Source organism: Brachyistius frenatus, unplaced genomic scaffold, assembly GCF_029030835.1.
Source record: "Brachyistius frenatus isolate BFR_SWC_R1_liver_20210118 unplaced genomic scaffold, ASM2903083v1 Contig_377, whole genome shotgun sequence".
NCBI lineage: Eukaryota > Metazoa > Chordata > Actinopteri > Embiotocidae > Brachyistius > Brachyistius frenatus.
In genome coordinates, this window is record NW_027210976.1 from 142,831 (window position 1) to 165,720 (window position 22,890).

A 22,890-nucleotide genomic window follows, 5' to 3' on the forward strand; every position below is an offset into this window, starting at 1 on the left:
GTATTGAAGAAAATAAACTTGTTTTTCTGGGGAAAACCAAGTTTTCCTGTAAACATGATTGTTTTCAATAGGGTACTAACCGCAGAGTACTAACTGTACGGTACTAACTGTAGGGTACTGACCGTAGGGTACTAACCGCAGAGTACTAACTGTACGGTACTAACTGTAGGGTACTGACCGTAGGGTACTAACCGCAGAGTACTAACTGTAGGGTACTAACTGTAGGGTACTAACCGTAGGGTACTAACCGCAGAGTACTAACTGTAGGGTACTAACTGTAGAGTACTAGCCGTAGAGTACTAACTGTAGTGTACTAACTGTAGTGTACTAACCGTAGGGTACTGACTGTAGGGTACTAACTGTAGTGTACTAACCGTAGAGTACTAACTGTAGGGTACTAACTGTAGGGTACTAACTGTAGAGTACTAGCCGTAGAGTACTAACTGTAGTGTACTAACTGTAGTGTACTAACTGTAGGGTACTAACTGTAGTGTACTAACTGTAGTGTACTAACCGTAGGGTACTAACTGTAGGGTACTAACTGTAGTGTACTAACTGTAGTGTACTAACTGTAGTGTACTAACCGTAGGGTACTAACTGTAGGGTACTAACTGTGGTGTACTAACTGTAGTGTACTGAGTGCACTAAGACACAGGTTGTAAAATCAATAAATCTTTTTACATTCATAAATATTCTTTGGCTTCACCCATTGGCATTTGTCTCTGCTGTCACAAATACAAAATAATTTTGCACCGCTGAAAATAACTGAAAGAATAAATTGCTTTATTTATGCATATTTAGTCTACTATATGTCACTTGACTTTCACTATTCTGAGCTGCAATTGTCACAACAGAAACCAAAATCTATCTGTGGTCACGACATCAAAAAATTACATTTACCAAAATCAGCAGCAGTGTAACTTTTAGGGAAAAGTGTCCGAGTTAATCCAAATGGTCCTCTTCTCATTTGAACTGCTCGTCACCAAATAATTATTTTCTATGAAGTTCTTTGGTTTATGCAGAAAAAAGAGGCCAATGTTTCTGGGAAGAGATGTTCCTGTTCAATTGTTGTTTTCGTTCATCTATGATTTCATTTATCTTCCTTGCAGATGGCAGAAGTACAACCAGGATCATCTTCATTGCTCAATGCCACTAAAGGTATGTGGAAAAATATGTCATCGCTGACCTTTTTAAGTCATATCGACATGTACCTCCACTTGGCTGCTTTTTTTTTTTTAAATGTGAGAAAGATTTGAAGTCTTCCATCCTCTAGTTCAACAGTGGAAGAATATTCAGGCCAAATCTAAAGCTCTAAAGTGTGTCACTGCTGGCCTGAAGGCCTCCACAGATCTTTTAATGTGCTTGTGTGAAATAAATCAACATAGGGTCGCTGTTTGATGTGCGGGGAATGGCGGGGAATTTAAAAAGACTCAGCACTGTATGGATTTATACTTTATTATGCATTACAATCGGTCCTGCGGCAGTCACCGTAAACTCACTGTCGTCTCCTGCACCACTGCTGCATAACTTGTCATTTCTGTATGATTTCGGTGCATTATACAGAAAGAACATCATGAACATCCTTCCGCCCTGCGGCTCGGTTGTGTCTGAATGATAATAGTGATGTGGCAGCGCTATCTGCTGCCCCCTGCGGGCTCTCAGCAGGTACTGGCTACGTAATGGACGAAAACCCCTCTAATCTCTTTACTGCAGACACTGGCCTTGTGCGCACAGGCACACACACACACACACACACACACACACACACACACACACACACACACACACACACACACACACACACACACACACACACACACACACACACAGGCTATATATGGCGGTAAATAAGATTGTAGACGCATTTACTTTTAGTACAAAACAAATATAAATAACACATAATGTGCTGGTGAAGAGGACAGGCTTGGTTTAGACTTGTCTTATTAAAATAAGACCATCAGAAAGACGAATTTTGCAAGTTGATGAAAAAAATTTAGATTTTTTTTATTAAATTTTTTTTCCCCTTTTGCCACAAACAGTGCAGATTATTTTTGCAATATAGAAAAAAAATATTGATCATAAAATGTAAACAAAATATGAAGGGCTATTGGAGCTGAGCACCTTCCCTCGTGCATTGCTGGTGAAAAACAGCTAATTCACAAGAATAAACCAACGCTGTGAAAATGGCATGATGCGTCCGTCAGACTCTCACATGCGCCTTTACGCACCGCACAGGACGCCCATTCTGGTGATGTGTTAAAGCGGATTGGCTGCTAAAGATACCAGCGCCTGTGTGCTCTCTCTGATTGGCCGCGGCTCTCCTGGCCATTACGTTACGCTTACTCCATACACACTGGCAGCTGGAGAGAGGGAAGACGTAATGGTTTGATTCCCTGTGCACTTGCAATGGTCGTCGTCCTGACATTACTCGGCAAATTCCTCAAACGGAAGGTGCAATGAAGGTATGTGACTCCATCTGCAGCTCGTTTGTGGTTCGGATTAATTAACAAGGCCGATTTTTTTTGTGTGGTTTGCACACGATACTGCACCGAGAGGCAGGGAATACCCCTATCCTAATGTCAGTAATTGCGTTTGTGTGCATTTAGACGCAATTATATCAACAGGCTTAAATGCAGCACTCACTGTTTAGTTTTGACTTCATCACATTTCTGCTCGCCGCTGCCCTTCTAGCGCTGTCAATCTGCTTTTTATATTTCCCTATCGGGCGTGCAAGCCTGGAAATGCTCTCCCTGCATCTCCAGCCGTCCAGATAAACAGTGGGTACAGTGTGTAGCCTTTTAATGAGCCTGCTTTGACCCCCAGTGTGACAGTTCAGTGGACTAAAGCCGCCAAAGCGACGTCCATTCATCGTCAGGCTTTAATCCGCTCTAACGAGATAGAGAGACTGCGGCCAGTGAGTGAGTGAGTGCGGGGATGTTTGGGAGACCGAGAGGACAGAGGATCACCTCTCAGGTCCGAGCTGTGTCAGGCAGTGCAGGAGTCTCCCTCCTCTCTGTGGAGCGCGTGTGTTTGTGCTACAGGCTGCAGCACAGGAAGGAAAGGTGATGATGCTGTCTGGCAGCTCGAGATCAGGTCTGATAATGATGAAGAGGATGGCGATGATGTCATTAGTGCTCTGGTGGTGGCAGGTTACTGTTGACAGTCACTGTGAAAGGTGAAGAGGAGGCAGGAGTGTCACCACAGCCAGTCATTATCTTCCTCATCATCATCATCAGTCAGTGCTGTGAATACACACTGAAAAATACTGATGGAGGCAGCAGACAGTTAATCACCTGTTATTGCAGCTACACTGGAGCAGACTGGAGGGTTTTCATTTGCAGCCAACTGCATCACTGATGACTTTAAAAGGTGAAAATAAAACCTGTTATTGCTGCAGCTGCAAAATATCCTGCATTCACTTACAAACACTTCACATAAGCTCTGTTTTGAAGAGTAAATAGAATTTATTCTGCAAACCTTTAACTTGACTACATTTCATGGTGAGATACTGTAATTTGTTTACCAGGATGGAGGTTTTCTCTGACCTTGCAGAAGCCCAACACACTGCAACTTCTAGAAAAATACACAAGAAACTGAGAAAACATCAATAGTGAAATGCTGCAGAGTTATGTACCATGTATCTCCATATAATTCATATCAGTTTAATATCAAAGTCAAAACATCACCGTGTTTTCTCTGCACTGCATAATGCTTCCTTGACAGAGAGTGATGATATGTGATAGAACTGGTCATATTCTAGTTAAATACTGAGTCCACATATGTTATATATGCCATGAGGGCATATCTGGATGTTTCATTTAATGTGTTTACCATGTTACATACATCTGGATGCAGTATATAAGGCTCACATATATAGGCTGCCATAAAGTAAATCACAAAATCTCCAGATATGATCCAGATTCTTGCAAGACTTCCAAAAACAGTTGTCAGGATTCTTTGGATTGTAACACAGTAGAGAAATATTTGACTCGTGCGACCGAACAAAAAGACGTTCCTACGTTTCTGTAATTTGCCCTCACTTTGCAGCATTTCTTCTAAATTCTGCACCAGTGTTGTCACATTGTTGATGATGTTTCCTCAGTTTTCGTGTATTTTTTTCCATTCGCCTGGGTTTTCTTAAGCTGCAGTGTTTTGCGCTCTCAGGGCCGCTGTATTTTTTCCCCAGCAGCTATGAGTTCAGTAGCTTCTCAGCTCTGTCTCGTCAGGTTTATTTTTTATATCCAACACAACATGAATAGAGTTAAGGCTGATCATTGGTTCAAAAAGTATAATGTGTTTTTAATTTGTGTTTTTGATTTAGTCTGTATAGTTTTGCTCGGTTAATATTTTAATTCATCATTTTGTCTAAAAAAAAAAAAATGTTTTTTTTTTATATTTTTTTTTTAAAGCTTATTTTTATTATTTAGTAAAAATGGCATCACCAGAAAATTAATATCCCCCATCTGGCCTTTCCTCCTGTTTGTGTCTGAGCACTCAAAAATCTGGGGAACTCGCTCCGCCACACTGCATACAAATTTAAATATTTGTTCAGCTGCAGTTATTGATTACTTTTAACTTGCCCGGTTTTATGTGTAAGCCATACCTGAGCTCATAAAATATGAGACGGTGTTGGAGAATAAACATGCCGGCAGTGTACAGAGCCTGTAGAGTGTTTTATAGACTGCAGTCACAGAGGACATGATTCTGTGCTGCTGTCACACAAACACAACGGAGCACTCATACACGATGCCACAAAAACACTGGAACACTGATTGGCTCTTTACAATGAATAACTCGCATACCTAAATATTTATTTATTATTATTTAATATTGGGCGGTGGCAGTGGTTAGCACTGTCGCCTCACAGCGAGGAGGTTGGGGGTTCGAATCCCGGCCTGGGACTTTCTGTGTGGAGTTTTCAGGTTCTGCCTGCGTGGGTTCTCTCCGCGTACTGTAGCTTCCTCCCACCGTCCAAAGACATGCATGTCAGGTTAACTGGTGGTTCTACAAATGTCCCCGAGGTGTGAATGAGAGGGTGAATGCTCTTTGTTTACGTCTGTCTCTATGTGTCCCTGTGATGGACTGACCACCTGTCCAGGTGAACCCTGCCTTCACCCAAAGCGAGCTGGGATAGGCTCCGCCCCTCCGTAACCCTGGTCAGGATAAAGCGGGTATAGATAATGGATGGCTATTTAATATTATTATTTATTATTATTTACAATAGAGCAGCAACAATTAATCAATGAATTGATTAGTTGATCAACATAAAATGAATTGCCAACTTTTTAGATTATCGATGAGTCTTTTTTTTTTCATAAAAAACTCCGAAAATTCTCCAATTCCAGTTTTTGTAAATGTGAATACTTTCTGGTTCCCTTAGTCCTCCATGATGATAATCTGAATATCATTTGGTTGTGGACTGTTAGTTGGAAAAAAAACAAGATTTTTAGGCTGCTCTTTGGCCTTTAGGAAACACTGGATGCCATTTTTCAACATTTTGTGACATTTTAAAGACCCAATAACTAATCAATTAATCAACAGATTAATCGATATTGAAAATAATCGTTAGCTGCAGCCCTAATTGAAATCCTTTTTCACCCGTGTTTATCCCAATATGGTGGAAGATAAAAAGAACAGAGGGCTCGACTGTGCGAAGTTCATTTTCCTAAGGCACATAATCACTCTGTGTCCCAGGAAACCAAAATGGATGTGATGTTTTATTGACTAATCTGGTTTAAATTGAAAAGCAGCTTTTCTGCCCCTGTGGAAGGGTCGGCGTCAGCTAGATTGTGTAAGTGTACATCTTAAAACGGGGAAGATGGTTGTACAGTAGGTGTTATCGAGGGCATTTTAGTCCGGGATAGACCCGTGACTTGATATTCCAACATGCATGTTTAATATGTACGTGCTTTGCATTCAAAAGCCTCTTACTCTTTCATTTTCACAGCCGTCCATAAAAACTGGACATCAGTGTGGTAGAAAATACCAACAAATCTCTGCTGAAATTATAAGATGTAACACTGACGTAGCACAGAAGATCACTTTATTCCAAATGGGGCTAAACTCAGCCTGACTTCTAAAGTAGACAAAGAAGTCTGAGGCTCTAAAGAGAGTTCAGCGGGTGGTTGGAATCTAGTGCAGCCGTGTGTTTATACTGCATGACAATCTATATCTGTTTGTATTGCTGCACCAAAGGCTAAATTCTGGAGGTGACTATGTGTATTTGCTATTTTGTAGACTCAAATCCAAACTTTGCTGGTAGCAGCTTAAGTTTTATGCGCATACATCTCCAGACTTCACTGGATTTGACATCTGCAGGCACCGGCACAAATCACTGAATCTGTTTGGGTATTGTGTAATTTAGATGAAATATCACATTTAGTGTCACTATTTCCAGACAAATAACAAAAGGTATTAAATGAATTGGTTTGTCTCTGCGACCATCCAGTACAGTCAGCCAGCTCAATTCACTTTTCACAGTGTGATTGACATTTCTAGTTGATGCAACACAGGAAAAAAGGAGGAGGGTTCAGCAGAGAGAAAGAGGAGATGAAATGTGAGAGAGACAGTGGATGAGGGAAGTATAGTGATGAAAGCTCTGTCCAAGAAATGTACGATGATGCAGTGTTTACTCTGGAAACCATCATAATACTCTATAATACTTTATTGATGGCCATAGCATGCTTACGAATGCACAGACTGAGTCTCAACAATATGACATTTATACATAATATGATTGAAAATGTTAACCACCAGAGGTTTATACCCGTTATACAGATGTACTCATCCTCTTAAAAGAGTATCAATTTCTATAGCGTTCTCCCCTAACACAGCCATATAAGTAATTTGCAGCTTAATTTCGACCTCTTGTGTCCGTAGTAATTATGAAGCGAGCAAAGGGAGGAGGCCGGGTTAGTTGGACGGATCAAACACTGGACTTTCAGCCAGGAGATCGCAATTTGTATCCCGTCTGAAAACAAAAAGCAATGTTGACTTAGTACATAAGTTATCTTGCCTAATGTATTGAACTTTTACGTAACATATATAATGTAATTTCATAAGTAACGCACTTATTTGAACCTGAACCGTGATTTTTCCTAAACTAAAACAAACTATGACCGTTTCACAAAATTCAAACCATGTTGTTACCATGACGATGAAGGTCCGGTACACTTGTGGCTAGTACTGGTACAAGGGTATTATTGTATGTCGTTTTGGTCAAAGACCTCATCTGTGGCGTGACGACATGTTGGTCCTATAGGGGGCGCTGGAAACCCTAACTCGTGTCGTCTAGGTATGGGGACATGTTATGTTATTCATACTGGAGAAAACAGGTGGAAAGTTTAGAAAATATCAACATTTTTGAATTTCATGTTTTCCTCTTCTTTGCCTCCATTACCCACAATGCACCTCGATCCCTACTGGCTTGTTTGTGTAGATTCAGGTTGTGTAATGCTAGCAGCAGCTAATGTAGTCTTGTGAAGTTTTCAGACCGAGGCGATGGATTTATCAGACTGTGAGGACGCTTTGCCGGCTTCTTATGCAGTCACTGAAGGCTCGACTCAACTTTTACTCACCAGGACCTGTAAACACACTTCAATGTATTCTTTTAAAGTCTGTGTTTGAAATCACTGAAAGTAGGACCTGTACTGGATTTGAGGATGTGTCCATTAATGTAATGAGGTACCAGCATTTATTTTCTTTTATGTAAGAGCCCATAGTGTGTAGAGAGAGATGGAGAATAACATGTGAAAAGGTCCCCAGCCAGAGTTGAACTGTGAATGCTGCCATGATGTGTTGTGCTCCTTCACTAACAGGCCACCAGGTCACATGTTTTTCAAATATTTAATTCACTGCATGAACCAAAAATATTCCCATTTATAGATTGTTTCTTAGTTAATTTTCCACAAAATGTTCAGCGTTACATTTTGCTATACATGCCGTATGTAATCCAATGAGTTGCACTGAACTTCTATAAAGCTCGGTAACAAGAGGACGACCGACATAAAAAGCGAACATTAAAAATGTAAATAGCAGAAGCTGTGATATCCTGACGTTTAATCCAGCCCAAAAATACAGGACACTGCATTTCCCATAATGCAACATGAAGAACATTTTCATTTGTTGCCTAAATGTCTGTTTCTATAAGGGCTGTTTTTTCAAACTTGCTAAAATGTCCCTTTAAATTTACATTGATAAAAACATATTAATCACATTTTTACAGGTATGTTTAGTGTTAACCTTTCAGCAGTAAATAAATCAGAGCCTGATGAAAAGTCACCTGATGCAGTTCAAATGAAGTTAAACCTCCTCTCTCTTGGTGTCTGACTCAGTTCTGGTTAAACACTCTAGTCTGTCAGTTTGTCAGTGACCCATTTAGGCCTCATCTCGGTTCCTCCTTGCAGAGGCGCTTTTGGAGTTTTGATCGTCAAACGCTCATTTTATGAGGTCAGATCTCTGTTCGTCCACACGAGGCCCTCCCCTGCGGGTTTTTCTATTTAAATCTCTGCCTCTGTTAGTTTTTGCTGCTTTCCCCTCGCGGTGGCTTCATGTTTGTGTGCGTGCGCCTCGATTGTTCACTTATCATTTCATGCAGCTGTGTGGGAAATATCTGAATTATTTGCAAATGAATTGAATTGAATTGAATTGGTGTCCAAAAGTGATAGGAATGACAAAAGTTCGTACAGTATTCCCAGAGTTATGGGTCAAGTTAACAGACTGTACAGAAATATCAGTGATAAAAAAATCAAAACAACAAACTCGGTGCGATGCTTGCGCTTGTCCCTTGTTCGTCGGGACTCCCTGCCTGCAGAGCTTACAGTGTGCTAATTGAAGTGACGGAGGAAACTCGTGCTGCTGGCTCAAAGCCTAATACGGCTGACTTCATGGCCCGACTGCAGCGGCTCCTCATCCAGGAGAATGCAGTAAATATTCCTTCTAATAGCGTCAGTCTAATATGAGCGAAGCTCGGCAGAACCAGGGGGAGTTTTTAAGCAACTAAACATCGGGTCAAGTTTATGCCACAGGCCGGTAAGGCAAGGTGCTATGTGTTGTGGTTTTATTGTAGACACAGATGTAGGGTGGTGAATCAGGATCAAATCAGCTGCTTGTGGAGGATTTCACTGAGGACAAGCAGCAAAACAACACAAATACACAAAATATTAGTGCAGAATCAGTGGAGGGACATTTTTGATAGTCAATTAAGCACTTTTAATGTCAAACCTCCACTGAATCCAGCTCTTCTCAGATTTGAGGATTTCCTGCTTTAGTCAGTTTAATATCCCTGTAAACGGAATATTTTCGGGTTACAGACTGAAGCCATCACCTCCAGCTGGGAGAGATCGTGATAGACATTTTTCTCTGTTCTCCATTTCAAAGACTAAACAATTGATCATTTAACCGAAAAATAATGAAGGGATTAATGGATCGTGAAATGAGTCGCAGCCCCTATAAAATATAAACTGAAATCATCCGAAAATTTAGTTCATTAGTTTGATGACAGCCAGATGGACGGATGGACGGACAGGCGGGAAGATGAATTCTACCAGAAACTGTTCATTTCATGAAATTAGTGTATGATTTGAACTTTAAAGACACGTCCTGACTGTCTCGCTGCAGTGAGGGCAGACCTTCCTCCCCCCCGCCCTGACTCCACATATAGTGCCTCGTTCCTGAGATTACATAACGAATCCCTAAGCAGATGGGTGAGGTCAGATCGCAGGGTGTTTGTGACAAGTCGGAGCAGAGCGCTGCCTTAAGAAGGGATGAGGCAGGACCCTGTGAATTCCATTGTTTTCCGCAATAGAGCCGGGAACCACAGAGAGCTGACATTATGCTCATGTCAGCTATTGATTCTGCAGGCTGGGGAACAACAGAAGACATATTCTCTGCTCGCTGTCCTCCGCCTCCCTCCTCCGCCTCCCTCCTCCTCTCATCAGTATGCTCCAAGGAGCCGTGGTGCCCATCACGCCATCTTTGCTTCCCGTCTCTGGGCCGTCTTGTGATCGGCAAAAACATCCAACTGATTCTCTCTACCTGCACTAACTTCAGCTGGTTTGAATGTGTCTTCAGGACCTTCAGAGAAAACGTTACCTTGGACCCCCATGAGATAGTTGTTGTGTGGCTGAGACTCTTCCTCCCACATCCTCTTCCTCAATGTAGCTCAAAATAATGCAGTGACTGACATTTAAGCTTCTGCACTCTTTAGGAAACATCATTAATAGGAGATTTTAAAGTCTTCTGCTAAATCATCTCCAACCTCAAAGAGCACTTTCAATAATGTGCTGCTCCGTCTCGCTCGCTCTCCATCAGTCAATTGATCTTTCTCGTTTTTCTTTCTTAACCCACAATGAGGGGCACTAACTACTTAAACAGGTGCACTTACTCATTATATAGAACTTTATACTTCTAATCTATTGCACTTTTTACTTCATTTATTTAATAAAATTAGTCACTGGTTTCTTTACAGATTTAGATTAATATTAAATTGAAAATATAATGAATAAATAAATGATGATGCTGTTGTAGATTAAGACCAGATAATACTTAATTAATTAATCCTGGGGTGAATTTGACAAACTACCCTGCTGTACGGCTGCAGAGTAATTAAAATGAGTGCTACCTTCATCAGCTGCAGCATTAGAGTCAGGTAGATATTAATGCACCAGTAAATTATTGTACAGTATTACAGCATATGTACATTATGCTTTTACTCTTGTATTTATCTACACTGTACTATTTCTACTTTTACTTCAGTCAGTACAGTGGGGCTCAAAAGTTTGTCTTAAGACATCATGAGATTGACACACATATCTGAAAAGTGGATAAAGAGAACCCGATGAAACAAATGAAAATAATGGGGAAAATTACCCAATATTACATATTTGTGAGTGGCAAGAGTATGTGAACCTCTAGGATCAGCAGATTATTTAAGATTACATTAAAGTCAGATGTTTTCAATCACTGTGATGATGATCAGGTGGGAACATCGTTTTTATTCAAAGAACAGGGACCGCTGTAAATTAAAAGATCTTCCTCTTCACTATTGAGCATCGAGCATGTTGATATTTTTTAAACCAGTATCATGATACAAAATTATTATTTTTCCACTTGTTTGTCGGAAGGTGACCGATGATAGGAAAAACATGGGTAGAGTGAAGGACCGGTCGGCTCCGTGGAGACGGAGACGTTTCCACCATCAGCACACCACGACAGAATATCTCTCAGATTATTGGTGTTCATGTCACCAGTAGAGTCACCAGAAGAATTTAAAAAATTTCCCCTCTGGGATTAATAAAGTAAATACCTACCTACCTACCTACCTACCTAGAGTTACAGCGACTTGTAAATATGTCAGTATGGAGCTGTTGTAGAGATTGATTGGCCAACACCTTACTGAAACACTGAATGTCAGGTATTTACTATAATTTGTGTATGAACAAGAAAACATCCAGTTGCAATGAGCTGTAAGAGAAAGTTCTTAACACCCTCAATAACTAATTAGGTTTTAATTACATTGGACTTTGCATTATTCATTTTGAAATGATCCTTTCATACTAAAACACTGTGATCATCTAACCATAACCATAAGAAAGTTGATCAACTTGGTTTGTTCAAATGACACTTATATAAATTACAGTGCAATTCTTATACTGACTCATAAACACCACGAGACGAGTTTAAATGAAACTCTTCTGGATTTTGTGCGACAAAACTTTGTTTAAACTCGCAGAGCTTAAGTTTGATTTCTAGTCAAGAAGTTTCCAAAGATGAATGTCACGTAGCTTCAACAGAGAACCGGAACAAACAGATATAGAACATGAATACATGAGAGATATGAAACAATGGAACAGTGTTGATTATTTGAATATGAAATGGGAGCACACTCCTACTTTCTGGGGACATTACCTCACTTTCTCAAAGAAGCTAATATCATGTCTGACGAATACGACCGGAGTTAATCGATGATATGCTGCAAAAAGGTGTGTTTGATCAGCGTGTACTCCCGGTTGTGTATTTGTGTGTGCAGGCGGGGGCATCGTCCATGTGGGCGTCATGCTGCGGGCTGCTGAACGAGGTGATGGGCACGGGCACGGTGCGGGCGCAGCAGCCGGGGTTCGGAGCAGGGGCGGGGCCCTTCCGCTTCGCCCCCAGCGCTGGCTACTCCACCTACCCCCCCACCAGCTCAGGGAGTGCAGGGCAGCTGTGCAAGGCCTGCGGACTGGCCTTCTCCGTCTTCAGACGCAAGGTAAACAGGTGGGAGTGAGGGTGATGAAAACGGATGTTAGTGGTGCATTTCTTTAAAGTTTAGATAGAAATCTTGCACATCAAACCGTCTGTTCAGACTTCCACGCTGCCTGGCTTCTGTTCATGACTACTTTACAACAATCAAGGTGCAAAGGCTGGAAAGGTGCTTGAATAATCCCTCGCAGTCAACAATTATGTAATCGTTGCGTGCAGTAGTGAGAAGTGACTTTTTTCATGGTGCATTCAAGAAAACACAGACACCCATAATTACTGAGTCACTTTCTGAAGAGAGACTATGTTTAATACAATGACTTGTGAAATAATATGGATTTGGTAGTAATAGATAGCTCCTATTATTTCATCCATTCATACAGTATTATATCCAATTCATGTTAAATAGATGCGAGTCGTTTCACAGCTTCATTGGCTAAATCAACATGTTTCTGTTTTGGGGAGGTTTCTAAACTCTAAATCTCAGATTTCTGAGTCAATGGACGCACCAATAATGAGTCACACCTGAAGGTCAAACTGATATTTATTTATTTATTAATTAAATCTTTATTCATACAGGTTAGGTTTCCTCAGCATACCATTTGAGAGCAACACGCAGTCCTTCTGGCATTTCCAGTGTCTCTGCAACGCTCCTGGTGTCGGAGTTTGAAGGCAGCGTATCTGTCAGCCAGACGCACTGATGAAAACGCTGCAGCGCTCTGCTTCCTCTGTGCTCGCTCTGTCCTCATCCACACACCGGTTGCCTTTCTGTCGGCGGGTCGACTTCCATTTGGGTGTCAGCGTGATATTTTTATAGTACGGGGAAAAAAAGAGCCGCCTGGGGATTAACAACAAACGATTGAAGAAGAGTATCTGTCATGGTGGCAATGTGCTTGGACCAGGAGCACATTTGTGCACGAGCGATAAGGAAATGGTTACAGCCGTGGCCGACCTGCTTTGCTGCCCATTTGAAGTGTCAATCTACTCAGCTGCTCTGTATCAGGAGACTGTTAAGCGTGTAAAATGTCAAACATCTCCAGGAGTTACAAATAGTTTATTTCTTTACTCTCTCTGAGAAGCGACTGAGCTTTTATACGGTGATACGACTGAACTTCTGTTAATCAGAATATTGGTCCAAATAAAACCACATTACAAAGTTACTGTCATCAGTAGAGACAGCAGCTTGGCCCATTTTTCAGAGCTCCAATCAGATTAATCCATTTTGGTCGATTGGTAATTTATTCATCAGAAGTAACATGGAGGGTAAACAGTTTAATATGCTGACAGAAGTCAGACACCAGGGCCTATTGCCAAAATGATGAAATTAGTTTCTTAAATGATGTCGTTGAAGAAAGAGAATATGTGATCACGCCACGTCTGTCTCTCTGCAGCACATCTGCTGTGATTGTAAGAAGAGTTTCTGCGCCCTGTGCTCGGTGCTGCAAGAGAACCTGCGCTGCTGCACGACCTGCCACCTGCTGCGCGGCACGGCCTTCCAGCGGCCTCGGCTCATGCAGCTTCGAGTGAAGGACCTGCGGCAGTACCTGCTGCTGCGCAACATCCCCACCGACACATGCAGGGAGAAAGAGGACCTGGTGGACCTGGTGCTCTGTCATCAGGGTGCGAGGGGGACCCCGGGACCCGTGGTGGAGGAGGAAGACGAAGAGGAGGAGGAGGAGGGGGAGGAGGAGGAAGAAGAGGATACACATGAGGAGGAGGAGGAGGAGGAGGAAGATGAAGGGGGAGATGACACAGACAGTCTACACTCGCTCCCCCACTCGCGTGCCGCCTCGCCTCGCTCCCCAACGCGCTCCCCCTCCGAACAGTCGGTCCTGTCGGCCTCTCAGGAAGACGTGCTCAGCCCGACGGACAGCTCAGGGACCACCAGCCAGGTTAGTGTGTTCAGTGTGTCTGCATGCAGAGCTGAACACTGCGTCCTCTGCTGCCTCATACAAACAAAGCCGCGCATTCCCTGATTTCCATACGCCGTACATCTTTCACATCTGCCCTCATTCTATCCCAGATAGTTCATATCAAAGGTGAAATCTACTTATTAACACATTTCAGAGTGGCTGTTTAAAGTCAGACTTCTTCCCTGTAACTCGAACAAACAAACGCCCTCTCGTGCATTTCTTTACATGTCATTTATTGGATTTCGTGCTTTTTCTTTTCTTTTGTGCTTCTTCTGTGTTTTTATGGCTTTGTCATGAATGAAGCGTTTCTTCCTGAAAATCGACTACATTTCAGTGGATTTTCTTTCCCACAGCTGTTATTAAAGAAGCTCAGCATTGCAGCGCTGCTCCAACGTTAAGCAAAATGTCCACGTGACAGCTGTTTCCAGCTGCGTTAGCGCTGTGTGTGCGTGGTTGTGTGAGCGCACAGCCCTCGGACCAGCCAGCGAGGCAGCTTAAGCCCTTTGCCTTTTTTAGGTCTGTTACATCGGCTGATCTGTTACGTAAGACGCACACAGGTTGAGAACTCCCCACAGCGTCGCAGCTGCAGCCGAACAGCCGAACAGCAGACACACTGCAGCTCGGCCTCCTCTCATCCCTCATACATGATCTCTCTGCAGGATTTTTTTTCTTCCTCTACGTTTGTGGTTTGCATATTTGTTAAGATTCCTTGAGGTTTGAATTTATCAAACAAAATGTAAAAGTTATTATTATGTATTTTATTTGTACAATATTAAACATGAGTGTCACCATGTGATGCATTGAACCAGAGTTAGCTTCAGGCCATTTTCCATCTGCTGTTCCCTGGCAGATCACAATTAATTAATTAATCAATTAATTACATCCTCTCATTGACAGAGCACATAATACAAATTACATGCAGTGATACAGCACATACGCACACACTTTATCAGCACCATGAGCAGGTTAAATGACTTTTGAGTATTATATTTGAGTACCAAGCCAAACACAAATAATATATAGTCGAGAAGGACGTATAAAGTAGAGTGATGGACAAGTTGATTAGCTTTCGCAGATTTTTCATATGTGGATATTTCAAAGAATAAACAACAAACGTGCAAAATTGTGGGTAATCGGAGACATTTGTAGTGAACAAAATTACTTTAGAAAGTTTTTTGAGACATGATTAGGAGAGCGATTGGCCTTAAATCCAACTAGATTTTAAATCTGAAACTTATATATGATTATAAGAATATCCTGCTTATTTGAAGAAGATCCCTTCAGACATGTATTAACATCTATGTAAAAAAAAAAAAAAAAAAGCTCTTCTTGGAACAAAATTTTGGTTCTGGAATGTTTTTTCAACAATAAAACTCAAATTAACGGGTGAAAATTACATCTACTCCTCCTCCCTCATTAAAAATGAGAGAATCTATAAATATGCAAATAGGCTTCATTTCAGAGGTTGAACTGGTCGTTTGGAAAATTGTTTTGTGGACGTTTGAGAACTTTTTGGTTTAAATTAGGAGCGTTTTGTTTGGAGAAATGAAAACACGTCAGTCCAAAGTTTAGTATTAAGAGTTTAGTTGCAGGTTTTGCGGCGCAAAGGGGGGGTCACACCAGAACCTGAAAGCAAAGGTTCACATACTTTTGCCACTCACAGAAATGTGTATAAAATATATAAATGACCAAGAATAATTCGATTCTCTACCTTTGGGATTGTGTGTAAATCTGATGATGTTTTTAGTCATCTATGCCGCATTCAAGCTCCACTGTAACCTGGACGTGTCCAGTTTCCACATCACACATGTATGTTGAATGTTTGACCAGGATCGGCTTCCAAACTAGTTGTGATGTCAGAAATCCTGCTCATAGGCCCACCCCTAAAATACATTTTCAGTTAGCACAGAGAAACGTTACACTCTCAGCAGATGATTGTGAAAATGCGCAAACTATGTACACATTATTCTGCAGAAGGAAGCTGGAACCTTCAACTGCAGCAACAAGAGGGAAAAGACATTTTAGAGTGGAATATGAATACATAGTCTCTGCAGCGGATACTACTTTTAACCCTTTCAACAAAAAAAAGAGGCATTGTTGATTTTGTTTGATATAGTTTTGTTGAATGACCCACTTTCTTTGAGAAGATATTTTGGTGTCATCTATCCACTTTTTCAGACTTTTGTTTTGTCAGCTGCAGCTGAAAAATAGATTGAATATCAAACTGTAGCAAATCTGGATCAGATATCTGGAGGTTTATTCTAATGCGCGTGATGATTGACGGGATCGCAGGGGAAGAAAAATCGTACAGATAATCATACCATCGTTAAAATAGCACTACATATGGTATGAATATAAAAATATCTACTTCTCTCAAGGAAGTCATGGTGCTCAAAAATGTGAGCACAGATTTGAATGACATTTGGTTTCAAGTCGAGCTGTGGGCGAATAAATGATGGACCCTGGACAGGTTTAAAGGGTTATTATTTGGTATTTTTAGAATATCTCATAAACTATTGCTATAATAAGAAAGAAATCTGGCATGTGTACCCCGTGATTGTCTGTCACATGTATATTTTGATGCAGACGAAACCCCTCTGAACATTTTCTGGTCAGATAAAAGCAGCAAATTGAGCAGGTTGTGCAACCGTGGCAGATTGTGTAAGAGCTTTCTAGTACTTTTCTATGTTTGTGACGGTTGAATGAAATCTAACATCAGTTCAGGGGAACGTTTGCTCCGGAGAGGTTTGGCACGCTGCGTGAGTCACGGCTGCTTTTGTCTCTGAGGAGTCTCGTCTGAGCGGAAGCGTGATGTCAGCAGCGGGAGTCTAGCGCAGCGACTCTGACGGATGCATTATTAACACATCATCATCAGAGGAAGATGGTGGTCTGCTGGAATGTGCTGAAGCGGAGGGAGAGAGCTTTTTACTTTTTATGGCACGGAGGCGGATACGCTTCACTCCATGATATCAGTTAGAGCTTATTTCAGCTCTTCGCAGGCCCTCTTTCGTCAAGCCGATAAAAGAGTAAAGAGACAATATCGTCTCTTCAAAGCACATAAATGGCTGCGATAATACAGAGCTGTGCACTCACCAAACAGCGCCGGAACTATTCTGTGGCTCCTTTTTATTCTGTTTTAATCTAGCAAATTCCTGACCTCCACCTTCAAAGAGAATAATTAACTGTGGAGTTAAGAAGAGCTGAGTCAGTGTTTAAACATCTCTATTGGTTCATTAAATATCTGAGCAGCTGCGACGAATTAAATCACAGATAAATGTGGAGTCGTTTCTTTTATCGTGGCATTGATACTCATATGGAACAGGGAGAAATTATGAATTATAATCAGGCACAATTCATCTTGTGATGGTGTTGAGGAATCGTAGATTAACAGATCTAAAAAGAACGACCAGGATGAGGATGAACTTTAATTTGCATTTTTGTCAATGCTGATTCTGAATAGAAGGTGATCCTCCTTTAATGAAACAAACAGATATGGATGAACTCTGTTCTGTCTGTGTTCTGCCTTAAATGTGCAGATAGGAGGTTTGGCATTAGTTCTTTTCACACGTCATGATCCTTCACACTCACGCTGATGAGCAGCTCCTCATTTTATTGGCTGACTTCCGAGTTAAACATCATTTTAAAAGTTGAAACTGTCTTAAATTAACTTGACTGTGTTGATTTTTCTCACCCAGGAGCATGAGGATACTCCAACAGCGTCCCTCTTGAACCTGGAACCCACTGAAAACATGATAGAGGTGCGATGGCTGTTTTTTATTCCTGTATTCAGAGCTGATCTTTTCCTCTAAGAAGTCTGATTTAGTGATCACTCCTCTGCTCTTGTGTGCATTTGTAGGTCAGTCCGGCGACTCAGAGGAGGATCAGAGCCTCGCTGTCTGATCTTGACAACGAAGAGGCGATAGAAAACCTCTCCGTCCGCCAGCTGAAAGAGATCCTCGCTAGGAACTTTGTCAATTATTCTGGCTGCTGTGAGAAGTGGGAGCTGCTGGAGCGAGTGCATCGACTCTACAGAGAAAACGAGCAGAACAGGAAATCCAGTGAGGACTCCTCATTTATTTATTTATTCACTCATTTTCATCTCGATATCACACCGTGTTCTTTACTGTTATGAATAACAAAAATATTTTGTTTCTGCTTTGCCCTTAGTGGAAAATGTGAGCATAACTGCAGGTAATTATTCTTTTGATTATCTCCTTTGATCTCTCTAATTATGTGAAGAAGCATTTAATGCAAAAAAAAAAAAACTACTGTCTTCTCTGCTGCTTCACCTTTGTTTTACGTTAGAGGGCAAATTCACTGTTCCCTAAACTAATTGATTTTCCTTATTACTGCCCATTCTTATCCATAAAGTGGTTGCATATCCTCCACCTCTCTGCAACAGTGGAGTTGGAGGTAAGATGTTATTATTAAAGAAAAGCACCTCACCACCGTTTCCATGTCCTCTATGATCATTACTGTTACTGTGCATTGTTTTCATCTGCCTGCAGCAAACACTAGACCCTTGACAGCGTCCTGTATGTTGTCATGTGATGTCCACGAGTCTTTATTTCCTGCCTGGTTCAACGTCGCCACATTCTGTCACTTGTGTTTGCATCATCTCATTTTATTTTGAAGGACAGCCTCTCATCCTGTCATTAATGCACTCTCTAGGAGCTTTTACCTCTTGATGAGCCATCATATTACTTCAGTGGCAGCATCTCTCCATCAGTTGTAATTACATTGTCAAGCTTCTTTGTTGACATAAAGGGCTTGAGAATCACATTAGCCGTCATTATAGTCAGCTGTGACTCTCCGCTGTCACACAGGATGCAGCAGGAGAAAGATTCAGGCCAGTCGACTGATCAGACATTTAACTCCTAGAAACCGGAGCACTGACATGATGTGTGACTGTGAACGGTTTCGATGCGAAAGGCCGTCTGTCTGCCTTCAGCTTGCGTTAGCAGCGCTGAGCTCTGCACTCGGTTCTGATGCTGAGCTGTGATTGGACAGCTGAGTTTGTTTTTCTTTTGGGTATTGATATAGAAAACACTCCCTTAAAAACTGTCAGAATCAGAAAAACGTTATTGATCCCTGCAGGGAAATTTCTTTGTTACAGGCGGTGCAGTTAAGAAAAGAGGAAATTAATAAGTAAAAACAGAGACTATAATATGATGATAGTAGTAACAATAGACACACAGTAAGTAAATAGAAAAATGTACAAGTGCAAATGTTCAAGAGAAATGAATGAGATAAAATCACAATATGATAAACACGACACCGAAAATGGAAACATGCAACATATCTATAATTTTGATAGTAGACACTGCTTTGTATTTAGTATTAATGAGTTTATGCTGCTCTTCTGAAACCTCTGTTGTTTTCTGTGCTGTGATTTCATTTTAATTTGTTATTTGTTCATATGTTCAAGTCGAAAGGCAGAATGATTGTGATTTAACTTGTTTTCATGTAATTATGAGCTACATATAAAATGCATGCATAGATATTTCTGGTTTTTTATTTGGGCATTTTAAATCTTCCACACAGGAAGGGATTGTATGAGTCAGCTGGTGTCACCATTAACTGTTAATCAGTTGAAATGATCTGTAGGGTTTCTCCTTGTTTCAGACAGTGATTAAAGTGATTGTTTGCTGTTAGCTTGTCTCCGCCAAACTGTTGCTCACAGCTTCAGTTTCCATTGTGATCATAGTCTGGAAACCCTGCTGGCATTAATGTGTGCTCAGCCAATCTGACGCGCGGACCAATCAGTGACCAGTGTCAGTGGCTTAGTGCAATGTGGAAGTTGCGTGTTTTTTTCTCAATGTAGTTGCAGCGGTAGCAGAGTTTCGGCATGTTTAAGAGCACACTGATTGGTCAAAGCTGCTTCCAGTTTGAAAATGAACCTGACGTGGAGCATACCCAGACACATCTATTCATGCATTGACTTTGGGTCTGGTAGCACAAGGCTAGTTTTACGTAGCATGTGTGGATTTTATCAGGTTTGGGTAAAATATTTTGTGGGACTAAATAGGAGCTGAAAGCCCACCGGAGTAAAGAAGAGAAGAGCAAACAGCTGATTATTGTCAGACTGCAGAAGTTTTCTTTCATCTCCACGTCATCACTGTTTTCCACACGGTTTAATGAGCCAACACAGAGGAACTGTTAAGTAATAATAATGTTTTACATTTTCACCCACAGATGGTGTCAAAGCTCAGCTGGCGGCTGATGAAAACCTGTGTCGCATCTGCATGGACGCCATCATTGACTGTGTGTTACTGGAATGTGGTCACATGGTGACCTGCACCAAATGTGGAAAGAGGATGAGCGAGTGCCCAATCTGCAGGCAGTATGTAGTGCGGGCCGTGCATGTCTTCAAGTCTTAAAACTCTGTGTGTGTGTGTGTGTGTGTGTGTGTGTGTGTGTGTGTGTGTGTGTGTGTGTGTGTGTGTGTGTGTGTGTGTGTGTGTGTGTGTGTGTGTGTGTGTGTGTGTGTGTGTGTGTGTGTGTGTGCGCGTGCATCAGCGTGGCCCTGACTTTATCACTGAGGATGAACTGCTGTGCATGACGTCTCACGGGTCCTGATGCTGCAGCAGGCGTGAGCAACTTCCTGGTCTTTCAAAGCAGACTGTTGCCCCACCCCCGCCCCTCCGTCTTCCCCCCTCCCTCCCCCCCTGGTGGACCGTCATCAGCTGCACCGGGACACTCACTCTTTCCTCTCTTTGGTCTGTCAACCACAGCAGAAACACCTGCCATCACGTTCTACTCTCCATCCTCAGTTTAGATTCTCCTCCCGGGACGGTCCTGTGGATACTTGAAGTGGATCGGCTTGTTATTTGTGGTGAAGAGAAGCAGTTGGATGAAAAATATTAAGATCCCAGGGTTAGAGTCGATATGGTTTACACAGTCATGCCACATGACACCGTGTTATCTCCCTCAGTGTTCTCTAGGATGTGCAATATCAGAGAAAAAAAAAAGTGTTTTTAGAAAATGTCTATTTGTCAGTCCTTCCACCACATGCACTCATCTCGTCTCGCACACAGGAGCATGTAGGGTGCCAAAAATCATGCCTTCAGTAGACATCTGGTTAAGATTTCACCGTATACAGGTATACATCTCTAACCAGCAGGCTCGGGTTGGTAGTTTATTCTCTGTTTCCGTTCTCTTCAATGAACTTTAGGAAATAAAGTGTGTACATGAAAACCTTTTGACACTGAACTGTGAGGGATGTGATTGTTTCTCCATCTTCTCATCTAAAACTTTTTTTGCTGTTGGTTGCAGCAAATGTACATTCCTGTTAGATCTATTGTGTGAAAAAAAAACAACTCCAAACTCAATCCACTTGCAGGATATTTTTCTGGAGCTTCTGGTTTCAGTTTCTTTGATCAGATGGTTGAGCTGACACCAGGTGTTCGTATATTTCAGGGCGCGGTCTTGTGAATTGCCTCCTCCTTCCTCTGAGGAAGACAATGAGATGAAAGCGTCTGTAAAAGCTATTAAGTAGACCTCGAGTTTGGATTCTATTTTGACGACTTACTCCTCTTTAATTTTAAATAACTTTCACCAAGCAATACCATTTGATTTCCAAGTCTACCAAGTGTTTGATTGTGCAGTCCTTTAATCTCAGATCTTAGGTAGGTAACAGGTGCTACTTCCTCCTAATTTGAGTGTAACATCAACATACTTTTTGTGTCATATTGTCGAGGTGTCCTTCCAAATGCCCGTTGCGCAGTGAGGCAGAGAAAGCCTGATTTACTTTATGCAAATGAAACACTTTCTTCTTGTCACGAGATCCAGTTAACTCCAATGTCACCGAAATCTCTGTGTACAGTATGCCTGTGGTATGTTAAACAAATGCAGTGGAATCACTATTAAAGGACCAGTGTGTAGGATTTAGTGTCTACTGGCAGAGATGGAATATAATATTCATCATTATGATTTAATTTGTTGTCTTTGTTACCTTAGAATGAATCCTTCATATCCAAACGGAGCGGGTCCTCTTCCACAGAGCGCGCCATGTTGAACCGATGCCTCTACCATAAGGGGGGGGGGGGGGTTGCAATCTGCACAGCACCTCTGGATGTCACTAAATCCTACACGCTGCAATTTTAATTGAATCGCATAGATAGCTTTTATTGTTGTTTACTGATAAGTTATTATATGTATATTTGTCCATTCACTTGGGACACGACATGATTTATAATTTTAATTAGTACAGATGTTGAAAACAAAAAAATATACTGATTTCAGAATGTATTTCCTCTGGTTTTGGTCAGATGAGTTCGATCGTGTCACTCTCTCACCATTAAAGCTGCGTCATCGTCTTGCTTTCAAGCCTGTTTTTGTCGTCGTGTGCTTCAGATTCGAACCCGACACTCGCTGTAACAAACACTGGAACTCTGTATGTTTGTTGATTGCTGCTGTTTCTCAAAAGATGTCGTTCATGGGCAGCTACAGTATTATCAGAGTGGCAGGGTATCATGAGCACTCATAATCCTGGATCTTTATATTTTGAATGTCAAACCTTTTTATTTTGGTAAACAAGAGATGATTTATTAGATTCAATAAAATGCAGTACTACAAACCAAAATGTAAAATCACTGCTCTTCATTTTGTAATTCATGAAAACATCTGATTTGAGTTGAAAGACTGCTGCTGGCATGTGGTAAATTTTTACTTGTGATGTATGAAAGTAAATTTAATGACTACAATATTCCAGTAAGAACATACAATAATTTTTCTTATT

At 41.4% G+C, this 22,890-nt stretch overlaps 1 protein-coding gene across 2 annotated transcripts; it reads left to right on the forward strand.

Moving 5' to 3' along the window:
• Positions 1 to 2,360: 2,360 nt before the first annotated feature.
• Positions 2,361 to 22,741, forward strand: rnf34b (ring finger protein 34b). 2 transcript variants are annotated; one of them, XM_069724430.1, is made up of 8 exons: positions 2,361 to 2,462; positions 12,029 to 12,247; positions 13,629 to 14,129; positions 17,846 to 17,908; positions 18,007 to 18,208; positions 18,318 to 18,341; positions 18,522 to 18,563; positions 20,346 to 22,741. In XM_069724430.1, the coding sequence occupies exons 1-8, from the start codon at positions 2,457 to 2,459 to the stop codon at positions 20,528 to 20,530; spliced, it is 1,242 nt and encodes a 413-aa protein (XP_069580531.1). In that variant the 5' UTR covers positions 2,361 to 2,456; the 3' UTR covers positions 20,531 to 22,741. The 2 variants fall into 2 exon arrangements, with proteins under 2 accessions (XP_069580531.1, XP_069580532.1); XM_069724431.1 differs by lacking the exon at positions 18,522 to 18,563.
• Positions 22,742 to 22,890: the final 149 nt, after the last annotated feature.

Excerpts from the sequence above, each read along its gene's own strand:
- rnf34b (XM_069724430.1), top strand. Across the intron at positions 14,130-17,845 it reads GCTCAGGGACCACCAGCCAG|GAGCATGAGGATACTCCAAC; the intron begins GTTAGTGTGTTC and ends TTTCTCACCCAG. Across the intron at positions 18,209-18,317 it reads CGAGCAGAACAGGAAATCCA|TGGAAAATGTGAGCATAACT; the intron begins GTGAGGACTCCT and ends CTTTGCCCTTAG.